The sequence below is a fragment of the Oenanthe melanoleuca genome, chromosome 13 (genome assembly GCF_029582105.1).
Source record: "Oenanthe melanoleuca isolate GR-GAL-2019-014 chromosome 13, OMel1.0, whole genome shotgun sequence".
In the NCBI taxonomy this organism is placed as follows: domain Eukaryota; kingdom Metazoa; phylum Chordata; class Aves; order Passeriformes; family Muscicapidae; genus Oenanthe; species Oenanthe melanoleuca.
The window spans coordinates 10,056,650-10,077,456 of NC_079347.1; the positions used below are offsets into that span (position 1 = coordinate 10,056,650).

A 20,807-nucleotide genomic window follows, 5' to 3' on the forward strand; every position below is an offset into this window, starting at 1 on the left:
GGCCCTGGCACAGGTTGCCCAGAGAAGCTGTGGCTGCCCCATCCCTGGAAGTGTCCAAGGCCAGGCTGGACAGGGCTTGGAGGACCCTGGGATAGTGCAAGGTGTCTCTGCCCATGGCAGGGAGGTGGAATGGGATGAGATTTAAGGTCCTTTCCAACCCAAACCATTTTGTGATTTTATGCTTCAGGCAGGCACCTGGGCATGTCCCAAGTTTCAAAGTCACTGTGCTGTTGCAAAGGTGGCAAGAAAGAAAAGGAGCATTTCTTGTGCCTGTGTGTTTGCAAGAATGTGCATTCACTCTGCAAGTGGGGGACAATAGTTCTGCCCCAAGCAGTTTACAACAATTGCTCTCTATATAAAATACTGTTAAATACTCTGAACTCCTGATTTCAAATGCCAGGACCAGATCATTCCAGCAGGAATTCAGCTGCTCTATCTGCAGGCCTTCATACAGCTGGAATCTGAACCTATTTTTGGAGAGCCCAGCCCAACTTACCCCAGCCATGGCAAACTGCCCCTGGCCAGATGAAAGGTGGAGCAGGCTCTCTGTTAATATGTGATTTGACCAGAAACAGCATTGCCATAACTCAGAGGCAGGGAGCTTGTAATGAGATCATATGGTCAGCAAAGCACAGAGCCTTAAAGCTTCCTTCTAAATGGCTGCTTCTTTGCACATCAGGGCAGGACAAGGATTTGTAAAGGAGAGGTTGCCTGGTGGATAACCAGTCTTGAATTTACTAGTGTGGTTTTACGTTTGGTTTATGTAAGAATGTGAGAGGAGGAATTTGATCCCACTCCTCAAGGGAATTCTGCTGCAGTGATTGCTGTTGGTTAAGGATGTACCAAGTAGCAGCCATTGTTAACTTGTGATTCAAGAAAGGATCCCATGAAAATTGAGCTCCAAGTTAAAATTGTGTTGAGGCAGTGTCCTCCTGGAGATGCCTTTTAAACAGGGCTGACTTGGTATCATGTACCCAGTGCACTTTGTGGATTTCCTCTTGTTTAGGCTGTTTTCAATTTGCTTTCACCTCACAGAAGCTCTCTCCCATTTTAATTCCCTGCTGGCTTTACCCAGTTTTCTTACGAGTGATCTATAGCAGAAGGGTCCAAATTCAGACTGTAGTATGGGAAAGGGATTTATAAATTATGAAACACCAATGTAGCTGAGCAGGATGGTTAAGGGGAGAAGAAAGACAAGTAGAGGACATTTGGAAAATAAAGCAGAGAGCAGAGGAAGGTGAACATGGCTGTAAAACCAGCCATAAGATTTTAAAGAAATTAAAAATCAGAGAAACTATTGATTAAGGAATGAACATAACACAACATGGTTGTGTGCAACTGTAATGAAAAACAAAACCTGAAATGGAGGAATTTAAAAATGGGAGAATAAATCACTAGGGGTTAAAATCCAAGGTTTGATGACTGTTCACTGTTGACTCGAACCTCCATGGGTTGGGTTTCAATTTACCATGGAAGACAAATGAGGGTTTTGGTAAAATGCATGAACAGGCTAATTGGAGGCTAATGAGGGAGGTTGATCCCAGAGGACTAACACAAGAGAAGCCCACAGGATCCAAGTGCAGGGAGTAATGCAGAAAGAGGGCTTGTGATTTAAGGTGCAGTTCCCAAAAGAGCAGTTCTGTGTCAAGCTGTCAGCAGGGTTTGGTGCTTCCCAGAGGTGCAGATGTACTTGAGCACTGGAGGCTGAGAGCTAAAACAAGTCCACCCTACCTGCCTCTGCTTCCCTCCCAGCCTGTTCCCCCTGCATTTGCAGCACTGAGGGTGGATGGGCTGGTAGATCCCTGTGCTGGGATTGCAGTCCCAGGCTTGGAGTGGCACTGCCACCAGCTGTGTGTGGCTGGGCAGGGCTGGGTGCCCCAGGCTCCTGTGCTGTCACTGATGGGTTTGCCACACAGCACAGCAGGCTCCAGCTGTGCTTCACAGGTCCTCAGTCTGAGCCACCAGGGTGACAAACATAAAAACAGCACAAAAGCTGGTGGCTTGCAGCAAGGGATGGGAGGCTGGGAGTCCCTTCAGCAGTGTGTCCCAGGAATGGAGATGAGTGGTAGAGCAGCAGATCAGAAGTGCTGATCCTCGTGTGGCTGCACAGAAGGTGCTCAGCAGTCGGCTCAGGCGTCCGTCTGCTCCCCCTCTGACAGATGAAGTGTCCACAAAAGCAAACCAGCTGCATTTCAATGGTGCCTGGCTGCTCTGAATGCTGCACACTCAGGTTTGAAATGAAATGAAATTCCAGCTCGTTGCAGATGATGGCTGTGAGCATGACACACAGTTCAGTCTCCCAGCTGCTCATCCTGGCCTCTGCTCTGGGCTTGCCAGAAAGTTCCCTTCTCCTTATGAGAAAGAGGAGATAGAATATTAGAAACTGCATTATTAGGACAATATTGCTGCTGTGAGACTGGGGAACCCTAAGGCTTGTACTGTTAAAGTCCAGTTGTTTTGTAAGGTCTGTAGGTGCAGCCATGTTTTCCTGAGCCTTTTTGAAAGGGATCATGAAAAAAACAAAACAAGATCATGAGCCAGCAACTGTGTATTTGGTGAATGTCCTAAAGGGAGTGACAGAAAACACAGGGAGAGGAAGTTTTTATGGCAGGCAGTGTGTTTGTGCTTCAGTAACTCAGAGCATCTGTTTGAGCTTTGCCTGCCATGATGGGTGAGGCAGAATCAGGAGATGTCATGTAACTGGTTTCCATAAAGAGCATGATATCTAACATTCATGAGCAAGGCAAAAATTCCCAGAAAATAAGGTGGTGTATTCCCATACTTTTGCAGATGGAGAATTCTTCTGAAAGACGGTCTGCAGTGGTAGGAGAAAATTACTGAAATATTACTGAGTTTTTAGCTGGCTTTAGAAATAAAGAGGGGGTTTGAGGGATTTTTGGTTGAACCATTAGAGTGCTGCTGTCATTTGATTTATTATGAATGTACAGCAAAAGAGAGAAATGGAAGCTTCTCTGTGAGTTGTTAATTTTCACAAATGTGAATTTTTCCTAGCAGGACCAAGAGGGTTTCAACACAGGCTGTTGTGAGGCTCTGCAAATGCCAAGTGTCTGCTCTTGGGAGATGGAGAACAAAGTTGGCACCAATAATTAGTGGCTGATTTGGCAAAAGTTGCTGAAAATTGACATCTGAGGGAGAGGTCTTGGGATGATTTAGTAAAACAGTGCAGTTTGAGATTCCTTTTGTGATGTTACTGTGCAAAGTGCAAGGGCGATCAGAAGGAGTGTTATGTGGAAAATGTGAAGGAGGAATTTGGTGTCTTATTTAGTTCTTTGTGCTTTCTCTTGAGCTCTTCTAGCATATACAATGATACAGCAAAGTTATTGATATTAACTAAGGAAATCTGAGATGCCAAAACATCACAAATTTCTCATTTAGTACATATGGAACTTTGTTTCCCTTCCTCTTTGCTAAGATACGGGTATTAATTTCACTTGGATGTAACTGTCATTTAGGAGCAAATCCAACATGGGAATAACATTGCATGGTCCAGCAAATCCAGCAATTCATCATCCAGGAGGCTGAGAGGCAGAGCAGCACTGGAGGAGGACTCTGTGGGGTTTGTGGTCAGGGGTGTGTGGAGGCATCCCTGCCTGTCCAGGGACAGCCTCTGGGAAAGAGCACTGGGTGGCAAGCTGGGATATAAACCAGAAATCTTGCAGCTACTGTTGTAAATGTTTAGAGCTGTTTCTGGTTTTGGGATGGTTCCAGCACCAGCTGGAGCCAGTGTGGCTTTCCCTCTGCTGGGAAGCGCATGGGGTTGGTGCCTCAGAGGCACCAGTGCCCAGCACTGGGCGTGTTGTCCTGAGGGGAGCAGTGGAGGGCTGAAGGTGATTGTGTATGTGCAGAATTTTTATGCTCCCAAGAAAATTTAAAGTGCTTGGTTGGTGCCTACTGGCAGTGAGATGACTTCCAGGGAACCTCCTGATAACTTTTCTCAGGAGTTGGCAGGACTGTAGGGACTAGAGAGTGACAGTGATGAAGTGAGCAGCAGAGAGGGAGGACAGGCAGTTTTCACTGCAGGGTGGTAGGATCACATTTTGCCTCTGGCTGATTTACTCACAGCAGGAATAAAGGTACCATGCCAGGAGTTAGTTTGACACATAAGGGAGAGAAATGAAAGCACAAAAGCTCAAGATACCTTGACAGCCAATCACCCACCCAAATAACAGCCCCCCAGCCAGCAGGGCTTCCTGTCCACAACCTCAGTGCACTGCTCAGCCTCTCCCCCTGCTCAGCACTTCTGCTCTGCAGTAGCAGCTCTGATGGCTTTGCCTTGCTGCTGATTGCTTTAGCTTTTTATGCACAGCAGACAGAACCTGCAGCCCCTGCCAGCCTAGGCTCACTTTTCTACAGAATTTTAAGATTTATGGTCATATTTTATAGTAACTGTGATTTGTCTTATAAATCATTAACATATGATTGCTCCATGTTCCCATAGTGAGTCTCCACTGTAATGGCTTGGTCACTACTTCTGAGCACTGGCAAGGAAATTTTAACACTGATGTTTTCAAGGTGGAGTAAACCATGAGGCAGGGCTGGAGCTGCTTGGCAGGTCTGGAGTCAGATAAAGAGCTGCCCCCAGTGCTGCCAGGCTTGTTCACCCTCCATGGCACACCTGGGAGAGACAGCTGGGCTCTGTGAACAATGAATTCTCATGCTGAATCCAGGATTCTGACCACACTGATTCTAAAAGCTGCTGGGAGCCCTGAGGATGGCAATGAGAGCATGGTGGATGTTGGTTGTGCTTGTTAGCTACATTAAATTCTGCAGTTTGGGGAGAAGGACACTGGGCTCCATGGGGGTGTTGGACCTCCTGTCTGCCCACTGAGCAAGGGGAGCCCTGCCAGGGCAGTGCAGAGGAGATCCCTGCAGCTGTGGATCTCAGGACAGCTTGAAGCTTGCTGGAAACTGGCAGGAATCTGTGTCTTTCAGGGGCTGTCCTTTGCCTGGAGGTCTCTTCAAGGAGAGCAGAGAGTAGCTTCTCACAGCAGGAGGCACAGCCTGGGGCCCAAGGCAGTAAGGACTGCTCCATGGGGACTGGGGATGCCTGCTGTGTGTCCCTCCTGGCAGCCAGAGGCTGTGCAGGTCGGTGTGCTGTTGTCACCTCAGTGGGGAGCTGAGGAAACTCTGCTCAGGCTGCACATCACCCAGGACCTGCTGACACAGCAGCCTGAGGCAGCTGAGTTCAGGCAAGAGCACAGATGTTCTTGTAATGAGCTCAGTGATCTGGTGATTCATTCCCTTCTCAAGCAGACACTTTTGATGTAAAAACTTCAATAAATGGAAATGGAGAATCCACTTTTGTAACATTTCCAAGAGCTGTTTCTCATTTCTGGTTTGAAGGTGAGGGCTTGGGCTTCATCCCTTTGCTTCCCATTATATTTCTGTGAATGAATCATTGGGACCTTTATTCAACCCACAGCCTTCTCTGTACTTTTGCTGATCTAAGTGAGTCTTTCCTGACATTTGCTAAAATCGAGAGGTTCTTGGTGGTGGTTCCAGTCTCTTGTAATGCAAATGGTAATAATGATATGAATGCTAATCATTGCTGTTCTGTAGGATGAAATGTCAAGATTCTATGGTAAGTGCCACATTAAGCATGTCCATCCTGTCAGGGAACATGCTTTTCATATCACAGGAACTGTTAGAAATCATTAGTGATGAAGGAGACAACTGTTGTGCCTGATGGGTTGGTCTTTAACATGCAGTAATTCAAAGTGACATGGAAAATTTGGAATGAAGGATGAAAAGTTGTTTAAAAAACTGTGGACGTAGCAATAAATTAATTAATCTCATATCTAAACTGTGTTGCTGAGCTGTATTGAAAGTAGGATCCATGTCACTACTGTTGGATTGCATGTGTGTAACTAGGAAAGGAGCTAAAGGGTTGAGGCTGGGGGGACTGGTTTGGTGGTGGATAACAAAAGGCTGTACTGACAACTGCACTTACCTTGAAATAGGAGTCTGTGTGCTGTAAGATCAGGTTTTGAAGAACATATCTATCTTTAACTGTTCTAAATAGAGGCTATCCTGGAGGGCACAGGATCCCTGGACAGTGTATTTCTGTTAGCAGTACTTTTAAGCAACAAGTATTTTAGTGCAAACAGCTCCATTCTTCTCATCAAGACATTGGTATGACCTGCTGCTCTTTTGGGCCTGTATTTATTAAGCAGTATTACTCTGTAGTTTCCCTCTCATTCAGGTAGTTTTTAATTGACATTTCGTGAAACTTGTGCTGTTACATAACACTCAGAACATAACAAGCGCTGCTACCTGGGATTTATCTGACTGAAGCCTGAAGCTCTGGTGGCTCTGTTTGATTGTTTGATCTGTTTGTGTGTTTGCTTTCAGGCTCCAACCTCACGGGCTGGGACAGCCTGGGCGGCGGGCTCGGCCTGCTGGAGCAGCAGCCGCGGCAGCGCCGGCGCCGCCACGCCACCGACGACGACTACAACATCGAGGTGCTCCTGGGGGTGGATGACTCAGTTGTTCAGTTCCACGGCAAGGAACACGTTCAGAAGTACCTGCTGACCTTGATGAATATTGTGAGTACAGCCCTGAAAGGGCTGGGAGTGTAGGTTGGGTAAGCCACTTGAATAAGACGTAGCAGATTTGTCTTGTGGCAGGAGATAAAATGACTCTAGGAGGGAAATCCAGGCCACTTTCAGAAAATACAATAGGGGAGAAGCAAAAAAAAACAAAACAAAAAAAAGAAAAGGAGCCAAGACAGAAGCTGAGTGTGGAACTCTTAAAATGCTCAAAGTCTTGCTTATGTGCTGTGGTGTGTGGGGACACAAGGTCAGGGGCTCAGGGTTTTGGAAGTCATTATGTTTTAGCTGTATATTCCCTTAACCTAAGCTTCCTGCTGAGGGACACAATTTGGAGAACTGTCTTCAAATAAGGTTCTAACAGAAATTACAATTGGCTTTTACATTTTTAAAGCTGTTCTGCTAAATTCTTTGATTTTTCAACAGCCACTTTAAGTCCTGGGCCACCTCCCTGCTACTTGTTCACACTGCAGTAAAATGTTCTGCACTGTAACACTGAGCTTTCTTAAATTGATTTGGTATTAACTCCATGACTGACATCTTTAGGTTTCCTTAGTTAAATATTTAATCTTCAGGACTGTAGTCTGTGCAACAGTCTATATAGTGTAGGAGTGATGAAAGGAGACACAAGGGAATATTGTTTGAAAAAATCACTTTTTATTTCTAAGTATCAATGCAGCAGCCCTCTAGTACCCCAGACAGTAAGCAAGGACACTGGTTTTTGGAAAAAATTGAAAACTTGAAAAATCATCCCTAGCACCAAAAAAAATCAAAATATATTTTATTCTTTTGCCGAAGAAATAGAAGTAAGTGGTAGCCCCCCTCATAGGCAAGTCATTTGGGGATGACTTTCTTCCTTCTCCTTCTTGTCTGGAGCAGGAGTCTTTTCTCAATAAAACACACTTCTGAAAAAAGCTTTGGCCTCAGTGAATGTGTGTTCTTAGTAAAATAGTGTTGAGTAAAAAATTGTAGGTCTGCTCTGTTTTTGACAAATGGAGTCTGACTGCTGAAGTTTCCAGTCGTGTCAAGAGGATGAGCCTGGAGATGACTCCTTTCACTTTGCAAACCACAGAGGCAGAAATCCAGGCTATTAGGTAGATTTGTCTGGGATATAGTTTTTCCAAGATATATTTTTTTAATTATGAAGCTTGGTTTTTTTTTCTTTCTTTATTATGTTCTTTTAGCAATGTGCAGAATATCACTGTTTTTCATTTTAAATGAGAGGTGGAATACAATTTAAGAAAATCCCTTGTGTGATATAAATTCAGTTATGACTTTTTATAACAGCATTGTAAATAGTTAAAAACCTGCCCTGACATTAGAGTTATGGGGTACTTGGTGTCTGCTCTGATGGCTGTAAATGCATATATTCTAACAGAAATGACATAGTGAATTTCATTTATTTGTGTGGTTTGTTTCCTCTGAGGCTTAAAACAAAGTCTACAGTGAAACAGATGGTTTTATGCATCTCTAAATTAACAAGTCAAACAGGCCAAACCAGGAATGTGGCAAACAGGCCAAAATAGATTAAACAGGACTCTTTACTTATCATGTCACTTGCATCTATTTTTGAGAATTAAAATATACAGTAATGGTAAAGAAGCTATAAATGTTCCAGCTCTGGAATATACTTTTTCCTAATTATAGTAAACCATCCAAGACACAAATTGCAAGAAATAACAACTCTTCAGCAGCCTGTCTCTGCAAGTGGTTTAGAAAGTGCAGCCTGTGTAACCATCCCTGCAGGGCATGGCTGCTCTTGGCACAGGCAGCAATTGTTCTGTTGAGAGCTCTGAGGTAGACACATGTCTTTTGGGGACTGAGGATGTGTCCCATGCCTTGTGCCCAAATTCAAGGAGCTGTTTGAAATCCCCAAGGCCTCTTGAAAGGCCCTGGATAGTTGCTGGCAGTCATCAGTGTTGTCCTGTTCTTTCTTTCAAAACCCAGCTGGTTTCTAGAGCCTGTATTTTAGCAGAGAATGGTGTGATGGGGACCAGTCCTGTTTGCAGCTCCATCAGAGAGGCAGGAGGAGTTACTGCAGGTGATGGTGCTGAGGACCTGTGTTGTGCCAAGCACAATTCAGAACCTTTCCTTCCCCACAGCAGGGCAGCTCCAGCTCTTGCCCTCATTGCTAGATGGGTGCAAGGTGTAATTCTGTGTAGAATGTAGCTTTGGTCTCCTTTCCTGAGATTCACAGTGACTCTCCCATTGCCCTTCTTCTCCCTCTTTGAAGAGTTGGGGGTTTCTCTTTGGAAAATGAGACCTTGGGGTTCCTGGCTGTTAGGGGTCACATGTGTTTTGATGAGATGTGGTTCCAAGGTCACTGGAAAAGAAGAGACAGCTACAAACAACTCCAGCTGTATTTTTAAATCTAATCAGGGATCCTTTCATAACCATCAGATTGTGTGTATCCTGCTGGGTTTAGGATGTAATCAATTAGTTTCCTGTAGCAACAAGGCATAGAATCAATTAGTTTTGTGTGGTAACAAGGTAGTAAGCATAAAATCAAGAACGCATGGTAACAAAATAAAGTAATTGTGAAGGTATTTACTGGTGATAAGATGGGTGATCAAATAGTTGAATTTCTGAGGTTCCAAAAAATGAAATTAATCTCAGGTGAATTGCTCCTCCTGGGACAAGACATTACTTTCCCAGAAGCAATCCCAGCATGGCTGCTTCTCCCACTGTGCTTGATCTACTTGTGTATGATGGCGTGAGCAGCTGTCCTCAACTAACTCTTCCCAGGGACCTTGGGTGGAACCCTACCACCGACCCAATCAAAACAATTTTTTTTTTTTCAAGCCCAGTGCAATGACTGTAAATTCAGTAAAATCTGTTTTGTGCAGCTTAAGTGATGTGTTACAGTCCACACCTAAAAGCCATGAAGTGAGAAAAAACAGGGGCTGGGTGTCCTGGCTATCTTGAATAGCTGTGCTAATAATTATCCCAAAGTTTGGAAATGAAGTCACTCCCAAACAAATGGTGATAGATGCCAGAGGATTTTTAACACGTTGGGCTGCAGCCACGTATGGTCTGACTGTGCGCCAGCCGTTCCACTGCAGCGAGCTCAGCCTCATGCCTCCCCTTTTTCCTCCTCAGTCATTTCCTCTGACAAAACTCTGGTTTCTCTTGACCTCCTCTCTTTTCTCTGCTCAGCACCATCGGGACTTTTAATCACCTTTGGAAAACATGCTGTTGTTTTTGCTTTAGAGACCCTCGGCTGCCTCTCGCCTGCACCATTTTCATTTGTACGTCATGCTGTGTTTTTTCCTGGGAAGGATATTGGCCTGCACAGTCCTCTGCATTTCCAAGCATGAGCCCACACATTGCACAAATTAACTTTGTATTTATAGCATGCAGGAGCATTTCCACAGAGGAGAGATATTTGGGTGGAATCTTGTAGTTCTGTGGTTACTCAAGAACATAGAAGGTAATTCAATTTCAACAAGAAAGCTTCTCAACCCCCCAGTAATTGTCTCTGCTTGTACAATTGTTTGTGAAATACTAGAAAAGTGCAAGGCTAGAAGGGCATTAGAGAATTACCTTGTTGCTTAGGAAAGAAAAGGTTTCCACTGCAGGATGGATGTTATTGAGCTGAATGGCTTGGATGTGTGTGCTGACCACAGGATAAAAAACTGGCTGGGTGGTCAAGTCCAAGGGGTGGTGGTGGATGGAACCAAATCCAGTTGGTGTCCAGTCCAAGGTGGTGTTCCCCAGGTGCAGCAGTGTTCAATATCAGTGATCTGGATTGAGGAATTGGGTGAATCCTCAATTCATGTGCAGGTGACACCAAGGCAGGTGTTCATCTGGCTCTCCAGTGGGATCTGGACATGGCCTCAAGTTTCTCCAGGAGATGTTTAGATTGAATATTTGAAAAAATCTCTTCATGGTTGTCAAGCATTGGAACAGGCTGCCCAGGGTAGTGATGGAGTCACCCTCCCTGAAGGTGTTTAGAAAATATTTGGATGTGGCTCTTGGGGATGTGGTTTAGTGGTGTCCTTGGCAGTACTGGGGTTGATGGTTGGAATCTAAAGGGTTAATTGATTCTGAAATGGGTGGTGTTGGTACCCAGTCCTGGTGCTGAAATTCTCTGTTTCATAACCCTCTTAAAAGTAGTTCCCAGGATTAAGCAATTTTCAGAGGTAAAAATCTTTATTTTCCATTCATTTCTGTAAAAGGGCTGATATTAAAATATTTATATATGTTAATGTAATGGATATATGACCAAAATATTTATGATTCTAAAGCCCATCTCCTCAAAGCAGCTAAGTGCCTAATTGCTGTTATTTCAAAGGCAGATAGACCCTAAATAAGAATTATGCCTCTCTCTGGGCTAGATTTATCTGAGTATTTAGTCATTTACCTGCCTTTGAAATCAGTGAGAATTGGTATTAAAAATTAGCTCATGGGATTATGTATCCCCCAGCCTTCAAGTGAAACTTCAACTCCAGAACAAATACATTAAACAACTTTTCATTTGAATAACTGAAATCAATGAGAGTTATGCAGCTGGGGGTTTTGGAAAGTCCCTGGAGTCTTTCACCTGCATCTTTCAGCACTACACATGTCTTTGAAATTGTGGCCCTGAGGCACTGCTGAATGTGTTATCTGTCCTCTTTAATAGGATGTACATGATACTACTGTTATAGATGAGATTTCTGCTCTTGTATCTCTGGCTGATGAGGGATGAAGATTTGCAGGTACAGAACAGCAAGTCCCTAATGAGAGAAAAGGGCAGAAATGCCATTGGTTTCTAACTGACAGTTGGATAAAAACCTGAAAGCATGTCTAATTCAAGCTGCTAAAAAGAAAGTGATGATTGAATACATTGAAATAATGGTGCTCCCTGTCTTCAGAATCATGCTTTTTAAACTAAAAGGCATTTCTTTTAGACAGCAAGGATAGTTCAATAGTGTAGAATTTGAGTGGATTTTTGAAAATTAAATAATTCATAAGCTCCAATGCTCATTATTTAAAATCAATTTATTTTAATATGGGCACTTTAAATTTGAACTAACTCTTAAGAACTTCCACAAATAACAAATGTAAGTCCAACTCTGTTCATCTGAGGGACTTCAGCTGTCTGTGGCTGAATTACAACTTGTTTGAAAGTTTAAATATATGTATGTGAGTTAACTCCACATTTTGACTGTTCATTATAAACCAGTAGCTGTGACTGGTGTGAGCAGTGTCTGAAGAGGCCTCCATGAGGTTATTTTTGTTCATTATCTTGATTGCCACCCTACAGTAGAAGCTGTAGTTGTGCTTGGGCATTCAGGGGCTCCTGCAGGAAAGACGCTCTCAGAACTCTCACAGGTTGTGCTCATTTTCACAGGGATTTTATTCCCAGTGTCAATGAGGTGAGCATTGCTCATTATTGGTGCCTGGAATGTGCCTTGCTGCCCTATCACACAGGTTTTGGTGCTGTCCCCAAGGTGGAGGGTAGGTACTGTTAAAGGATAGATTTTTTTTTTCCTTTACTCCAAATACCAACATGAGCTTTAGCCACAAAGATTTCAGCCAGGGACTTCTGAGTTGTGACAGTGTGGTTTGTGTGATGGAGTGTGGATAATTAGGATCAGCTTTCAAATTCTGGATGCTTTTATTAAGCAAACCACTTAGATTTGAAGAGGTCACCATATTTATTACTTTGACACCACACCCCTATCCCTTGTAGTAAAGTGATAAATCATTCTGCTTAATTATTTTATGAAGCTATAGTTGATTTTATTAACATGATCTTGAGACAGTAATTCAGAAAAATACTGAGCCTGTTGGTGCAAAGGTAATTTACAGTGTTTAGAGAAACTTCTCACTGCAGTGGTTTATCAGCAGGAATGAAAAGTTCCAAGAGCCTGCGGGAGAAACTAAGAAAAATAAATTAGTCATGAACTCAGAAAACAAAGTCTATGACCTTTCTAAAGCCAATGTTACAGGCAAAGATGAGATAGAGACCTGCAACATGAAGCTACCTAGTGCCTTGCCAGCACATCTGCTGGGGAATGTTTTTCATTTTGATCAGAAGCAGCTAACTTGGACTTGGTAACACCTACTGACTCTGACACCAGGGAAGGTAAATCAGGCCTCAGACTCATGTTTGCATAGAAAATAGGAGATTCTTATCTCTGTTTTGCAATGTACGTTGCCAAGCTCTTCTGAAACTGCTGGTGTATGTGGTTTTGAGCAGAATGATAGTTGTTTTCCAAATGTGAGATCACAGTTTGACCTTTAAGTTTCATGTGTGTTGTGTGCTTTTGTTCTTTTTTCCTTGTGATGCTCAACAAAGATTTCAGGACAAAAAGAGTTCCTCTCTGAGGAAATGCCTTGTAAGGACTATAAAGGGGGACTAGGAGCCCTCGATTTAGCCTTATGGCTTTCTGTGTGACCATAGTACATCCACCAGAGGAGCTGATGTAAATGTTATTCCTGTGGGATTAAGATAAAGCTTGGGAATGTCAGAAATGCTCATTTGGGATCTTCAAAAGCATAAAGAAGGTGATGAAAATAGAAGAGCACAGTGGTGTTTGAAGTGGGACCACAGAAAAATAAAGTGAGAGGGGAATGCTTTTGGGAGGGTCAGATTACAGAAGTTTGTGTTCAGTATCCACCATGACATTTCTGGTTCCTATCCTGCAATTCAAACCAGATGTTTCTTACAGAAACAGACAATCACTGGATGCCCACCAGGCACCGAGGCTTTGCTGCAGATAATTATGATCTGATGAATGAGCTGCATCTCGGGCTGGGCTCTTAACAATGGCTTGCCAGGAGCTCTGCCATCCCACAGGCAAGGAGCTGATGCTCTCCAGCCTCTCCAGTTGTGCTCTGGCAGAGATCCACACACGGTCCCAGCTCTGCCTGGGAGCATGTAGCCATCAGGAGTTGCTGCAGCAGTACTTGTGTGAGGATGCTGGCTGATCAAAGAGCAGGCTAATCAGCTTGGATGGATCAGCAATGTGTGGTGGCTGCAGAACCAGATGCCTCTTGGTTTGTGCCCTCTCCAAATGGTCAGCTGTGCCCTCTGATGGCTGCTGGGCTGGGATGGAGCTGTTTGACATGGATGCAGCCCGAGGCTGAGGCTGTGCAATGTCCAACGGGTGCTGAACAGAGCTCACCCAGGCGTGAGGAGCAGCCCGTGGAGCTGCCTCAGGACCAGCCCCATGGTTCACGGCTCAGCAGCTGCTCTATGGTGAAATGATCTGCCTTTTGCACAGCAGATACCAACAAACTCTGCAAGGCTGGGAACTCCTTCCAACTGCATGAATGGGTTTGCTGATGATTTGCCAAAATACTCAGGTTATTCTCCTATGGTGCATTGGTTTAATTAGGGGTCCAGGGAACCACCTGACTTTTCCTAAAAATCCTGCCAGCTCTATCAACAGGTAACCTGCTCTGCACCAGGACTAGCAGAACTGCAGGCTGTTTATTACTATTTGTGTTACAGGAGCTTTCAAAATTCTTTTTTAGGATCAGGCCATGCTTTGCTCAGTAATCCAAACTTTCCAGTGCTTCTTTTACAAGGCATGAGGCACCTCACAGGTGCCTGGCTTGCCTTTAGCTTTTTGATGTGTTCTATGTGCTTACTGTGCTGACTTGAAACTTGCTCAAGGCAGAAGAATTATACAATTAGGAGAGAGGGACAGATGAAAAAAGTAAATAAAGTCTTTGTTTTTCTTATGTAGCACCAATCTGTGCCAGCCTGATTTCTACACAGAAACTTTAAATAGAAATGCATGTTTTCCTTTGAAATATCCCAGAAAAAGAAACCAAAGATATCCCAAAATAGTTAGTGAACTACAATGGCATGATAAAAGTCTCTTTACAGTGTTCCACTGTGCTTTGAATTCTTTGAGATTTACCCAGCCTTCTTCATCACCCTCTACAAATGCTGAATCACTGTAGGACATCTATCAAGACTGAATTCATTCACTGCCTTCAGTTCAGGAGCTGTGATTATGGGATGGTCTCTGTGTACTTTTTTTCTCCTATGCAGCAACTTAATTTTAGACTTACTGATCTGAGAACAACAGGAGATTAACTCCAGCTTTTCTTCTGTTGATATGAACCAGGATGTCCTGGTGAAATACATGGAGGTGCAGTGCTGGAAAAGTACCTGCAGTCTTTTCCAAGCTGTGTGTATTTATTGCACAGACATCTGAACATGCATCTCCACTGTCTGGCTCTCTCTGCTTTCAAACAGTAAGTCTCAAAGTTGTGAGTTGCTCTCAAGCCTGGAGCTTTCTGATTGCAGAGGCTGGTTGGTCGTTTTCTGCCTTATACATTGAGCTGCATTAGCTTGACTCTGCTCTCCTGTTGAAATAAGAGGTAGAAATGTGGATAATCTGAGCTCAGGACTGTGGTGATCCTTTCAGTGTGTGCATTTTCATGAACCTCTGAGAGCACAACATTGACTTGGGTCTTGTATCTCTAACAGGTTCCTGAAACAAATAGGTGTGATTTAGACTGTGTGGAAAAAAAGGAAAAGCATCTATTTCATGGGCAGTGAGACAATCCCAGCAAACCACAGTTCAGCTCAGAGGAAGATTCTGTGTGAAGAGGGCTTGAAATCATCCTTATTAATGAAACTAGACCCAGAGCTTTGAACTGGCCTGCTGTCTTCCAGAAAATCCAGGATCCCAAGAGAACCAAGCAGCTTTTTACAGTGCCTGTGCTTTTCTGTTCATTCACAGTTTGTTTGTTAGATGTCATTTGCATGAATAGTCAAACAGTGTTTTAATTCTGTTCCATCAATGTTTTCAAGCCAAGTTTCCCTTTGGCACACAACAGCGATACAGTTGTTCAGTTACTCAACGATTGTTAAAAGAGGCTTAGGTTAAATTCTGGAAGTTAATGAGAGAGTGCTGTGCACCAATTTGGATTATGCCTTATGAACTAATTAAATGCTTATTTACATGCTGTGTTTACTGTCCTCTATACACAGCAGTTTTTGTTTAATACTCATTTCATGTACAGGTAATTTACAGCTTATTTCAACCTTATATCCTTGATGTAAGTGCTCTCTTCCCATCACACAAAGAGGGAGACAAATTAATATCCCTGCCTCCCTTGACAGCATTCAAGGGTCTTTTTCCTGAGTGAAAGAATTTTTGTAAAACAAAATGTGTTTATGTCTTACCTCTTTATAATCTGTGTTGAGCAATGGTCCTCAAACTAAAAATAAGAGAGTTTTTAAAATTTCAGAATATAAACTTAGTCTTCTGAAGTCTTTTTTAAACATGCAAAGAGATGATCTGATTTCTAGAGGGGTTGTTTACAAACCAGATTTGAACATAATCAGCTCCTGCTACCCCACAATGGAAACAGAAGCCCCTGGAGCCACTCATAGCCATGGGCTCCTCATCCACCATCCTAATCTGAAGATCTGATTGTTCATCAGCCAGTAACGAGCTGGATCCCAGGCATCCCCCAGAATGTCCCCCAGGTGCCCTGGAGGGTGGGAGCCTCCTCCTGGAGCTGTGGTTCAGCAGGACACCCAGGACTGCTGAAAACTTGGATGCCTACCAGGCATAAAATAAGGCTCTTCTGTCAAAAAATACTGATGAAATTAATTAAAATTCACTTTAAAATGTCAGTGGGGATTGCTTAGCAAAACCTACACTGATGTATTTAATTTTAATGGTTTTTGAAGAGATAAAATATGGGCCATTAAAACTGGGGCTGATTGAAGTAGCAGGACATTATTTACCATGTTTCAAATGAAAGGTTCCCTGAAAGTTATTTATTAGCTTGAAGTAATGAATCTAGTTTGCAGGAATAAATGAAATCTAGGTCCAGCCAGCAAAACAGTTCAGTTTGGTGTAACCTTTACCAAGGGAAGGAGGTTTTAGGGAAGGAACTTGCCTTGCAGGGATTTCATCTGCCTCTTCTAATTTGTAAAGCTAAACCCCTGCCATTTGGCCAAGTCTCATGCAGTCTTCATCACTGAATACTTAAATCAGCCTTGTTAACAGTTAATATTTGCCCAGCTTGCTTGTAGCAGTGTTTCCTAAGAAATAATAACTCGTTCACATTTCATTCTCTACTCTTTATTTACAGTTTTCTTTTCAGTGCTTCTGGGGTGATTTCCTCATGAGGGTGTTCAGTTATGTAGCTCTGGTATAAAAAACAAACAAACAAACAAACAAAAAATTTAAATCTGCTGGCATTTTTTAGCTTATGTTCTACATGCAAAGTTTAACACTGATGAGTTTTGACACACAATAAAGCCAGCCCGTGTGCCTGACCAGCTTTCTGGGGGAGGCACATCCTCTTGGCAGAGTGTGATGTGATGGGTCCCAGATGGAAGAGTTGCAGGGTGCAGCTGAGCTGAGCTGGTGAATGGCTCTCAGGAGAGAGGTCCTGTTTCTCTGCTCACTCATCCCCTTCCCTGTGCATGGTCCTGCTCAGCAGAGAGAGATTTGGGATTTTGCCTGGATTGCCATGCTCCAGACTCCAGTGGGCACACATGGGTCAGCTCAGCTGCATTGTGTGGGTGCACCATGATACCTCCAAGTGCAATTAGACTGGCACCTGTTAATCTGAGATCTCTGAGTATTATATTTATTTTAAATGATTCCATAAATTATGGCCTATTGGGAGACTACAACAGAGTTTGAAAAAAAAAAAAAAACATTCCCTCTCTCATTAGTGGAATTTTTCATGTTTTAAATATGATCACAAAGTGGTGTCTGGCCTAATGACAGAGCATAAAAAAGTACTGACTATATCACTGCCTTCACAGTTACCATTGTTAAAGCACTGAACTCTTTTGCAGGTTAATGAAATTTATCATGATGAGTCCCTGGGTGCTCACATTAACGTTGTGTTGGTGAGGATAATCCTGCTGAGCTACGGCAAGGTAAGGAAAGGTTAATTTAAATGGAGGATATCAATTTCTATAGACTTCATTCTTTAATAAACAGTGCAGTTACTGGGGACATGTATTTGTTTTGTATTTTAGTCTATGTAAATTATCCTTACTAGTCTGTGAATCTAAAGAACTTCCACATTTATATATATGTTTATCATTTAAACTTTACATTTTAAATAATTTCCATTTCTTCTGGGTTTTCCCTATGTCATTTGAAGTTACTGCTTAGCTCTGGCAGTCTGTCTTTTCAGATTTGTTTGGAATAGTCTATAAATCATAGAGAACATTTTAGTTCCTAAAGAAAACACAACGTGTTCTGGTTCAACTGTATGTAAGTAACAGTAAACACAAGGTCAGCTCTGCAAAATGCTGTGGGCTGCAGTGTCTTTCTAAGAACTCATTTATACTTGTGCTTATTATCAGTGGAACTACACATGTGCTTAAAGTTAAATGGGTGTTCAGTGGAATAGGGGCCAGAAGGAAAGAGCTCTGCAGATCAAATCTGTAATTAAAAATACCAAGTGTCCTTTCTCTCAGTTTCTGTGGAAAGGGTTTCAAAATATTGATCTGTTCAGTACCGGTGTCCTGTTATTGCCAAGTCAACATCAGATTCCATGGAAAAAGGAACAGGGCATTTTAAGTATGCTGATAACTGCTTTGGTTAAGGATGTGTGATTTTAATGTAACCTGCTTGTGGATATTCTGTGCTGGATTCTACACACACAGTCTGCAGGGGACAATGCTTTAGCTTCTGAGTTGTCCTGTTTCAGTGGAATAATTCTGCTATCACAAGCTTGCCCTAAAGATATTTTTTCTTGCATTTCCATATCTGATTCTTGTTTACATGAAAGACAATCTATAGCTTTCTAAAAATAGTAAAAAGTAGATCTAAAACATGTAGTTCCAGAGCTTCTCTACTTTATTATGTGGGAACCTGCATACCATGGCTTTATAAGAATACATCCTGTTCATATTTTTAAAGATCCTGATCAGAGGATTAGTACCAGGGAGTAGAAGGTGAGGAGATTTTTCTTTAAAGGTTTGGGATAATTTAGTAGTGGAAAAGCAAAGAGAAGCAGTCTATAGTTCTTACTTTCTGAACCTGTTCTGAGGAATTTGAACAAAGCCTTGGATATTTTACTATCCCACACACCATCACTAACAATTTTTAGGAAAATACATATTCAAAATACATAGTATTAAGCAGAGTGTGTGTACAAGCTAAGGCAGTGCATGAATGAAGCAGCGTGATTGGCTTCACAACATGAAAATGTTTGAGTCTTGTTTGAGTAAGCATTTCTTTTGAAAGCATGGAGTTAATATCTTCAGATTCATTTGCTTCACTGCAGGCAATTTATATATATTATCAAGGGTGCCATTTAAATAATCATAATAATTACATTATGGTTCTGTAATTGATGAAGTATGTACCATCAACGTCAGGTTTATGACAGCACTCTCAGCTATTGCCAATTCTCCACCCCTCCATTCTACACCCTAGGCTCTACAGCCTTCCACTGTATTGTGGGGGTTTTTTAGATGATTATATTATTTTATACAATATGTCATCTGTTGATAAGAATAATATGGACAATTCTTGAGTTGCATAGCAACCAACCTTCCACTGGTTCTTGCTTGAAGGTACTCCACTCTTTCAAATGTACTTATTTTTTAATATTCTGAAACACAGGCAGCTGTGCATGCAGAAGTTTCAGTAATTTCAGGAATAGCATTAATTGCCCTGGTAAGATGGAAAAACAGAAGATATTCCTTAATGATCACATGCTGAAATTACTTCAGGGATTAATTCAAAAGATCTGGCATGGTTTTACTGAGTTAGCACTTTGTGTGAGTGGACTTTGAGGGGGTGGCAGGTTGGGCCCTGCCAAGAGCCCCAGCTTGGGCTCTGGCTGGGTGGTGAGTTTGGGGAGCAGGCAGAGTGTGGCTGGGCTGGGGCTGGGGAAGCTTTGCAGGACTTTGCAGGAGCTGCCAGCCCTTCCCTGACTCCCCACTTTTCTCTTGGTACTTCCAACAAATGATGTACCACAGGCTGATGTGAAGGCTTCAGCTGTGCCTTGCTGCTGCCCACTCATTTACCAATTCCATCATTAGGATAGAAAAATGTGTTCTGCAAAGGCTGCTCCATATCTGTGTTGGCCTCAGAAGCCACCATGCATTTCTCTGCATTTTCTTGACATTAACTTCCAAATTCACTAGCTGTTCTGATGTGATGGGATACTGCAAATAAGTAAATAGGGTACATGCAGTGCATTTTTCTTCAAATGGGAAAAAAATGAGCTGGTTTGCTTCTGCCTTTTTGACTTCAGTAGTAGGAAGATTGGTTCCAAATTTTGGCAACTGTGGATACATTTGAGATTAATATAATTCAATGTTTGTGCAAATTATTCCACTTAGATCTATTTTGGTTGTAACAGCTCTGTAATCCAACTAGCTCTAGAATACTCAAGGAAATAAGCAAAGCAGCCATGAGCACCAAGTGCAGAGGAGGTTGCAAGAGATGAACTGAGCATGCATTTAAAAACCCTCATTGGTTATTCTAAAATTTGTTTGGAAACATTTAAGTACTGAGCACTGCATAAAATCCTCTCATCGCCTCTTTGAGGTGGATGAATAAAGATTATTATTCCCATTTTGCAGCTAAAAAAACAAAGATGTTAAGTGTTATTTTCCAAGGCCACACGGAAGGCCACTGGCAGGCTGGGGATGAGACCTCATAAATTCCTGGCTCCAGCCCCACGCTCTGTCCATTGACAATGGTGACTCTGTGTGCAGATGAGCTGCCCTTGCACAGTGCAGAGGAAAGCACAGGGTACCAGGGATGGATGTAATTAATACAGTGATTAATGAAAAAACACTTGGAAAGAATTTTGCAGGGGCTGCAGGGGTTTCAATAAATGCAGCCATTGGAGGATTTGTGAGGGTTTTTTCCTGGGAAATGTGAATGTGGCAGTGCAGGACAGCCCTGAGCTCTCCTTTGGCACCATGCACAGCCTGAGTGGCCTGGGTTCAGCCTGGAGCAGGGTGGGATGGGCTGAGGGATGCTGGCTCTGCTCTGTGACATCTGGAAATGCAGCCAGCAGGGAGAGAAAACCTACATAAACTGTGAACCAGTGTTGGCACCTTTACAAGTGGTTGGACTCTGAGCATGTGTTAACTTGGTCAGAGTAAAGAAGAACCAGATTACCACTGCAGAGCCTCTCAAATAGCTTAGGGGAGGGAAGAAAACCTAAAGGACTTTGAGATGGCAGTTCAGGAAGAAGGTACTGTGGGGTGGATGCCTGCAACCTCATAGGACAGGACTGTTCAAGTGAGGACTTTTCAATTTTGTATGTCGGAGATATTAGCAG

At 42.8% G+C, this 20,807-nt stretch overlaps 1 protein-coding gene across 1 annotated transcript in view; it reads left to right on the plus strand.

The window, feature by feature from the left end:
• The window catches only part of ADAMTS2 (ADAM metallopeptidase with thrombospondin type 1 motif 2), a 173,910-nt gene that overhangs the window by 108,356 nt on the left and 44,747 nt on the right, over positions 1 to 20,807 (plus strand). The window contains exons 4-5 of the mRNA XM_056502810.1: positions 6,373 to 6,566; positions 17,344 to 17,427. Coding sequence (XP_056358785.1) covers positions 6,373 to 6,566; positions 17,344 to 17,427 — 278 coding nt within the window. The remainder of the gene's footprint in view (positions 1 to 6,372; positions 6,567 to 17,343; positions 17,428 to 20,807) is intronic.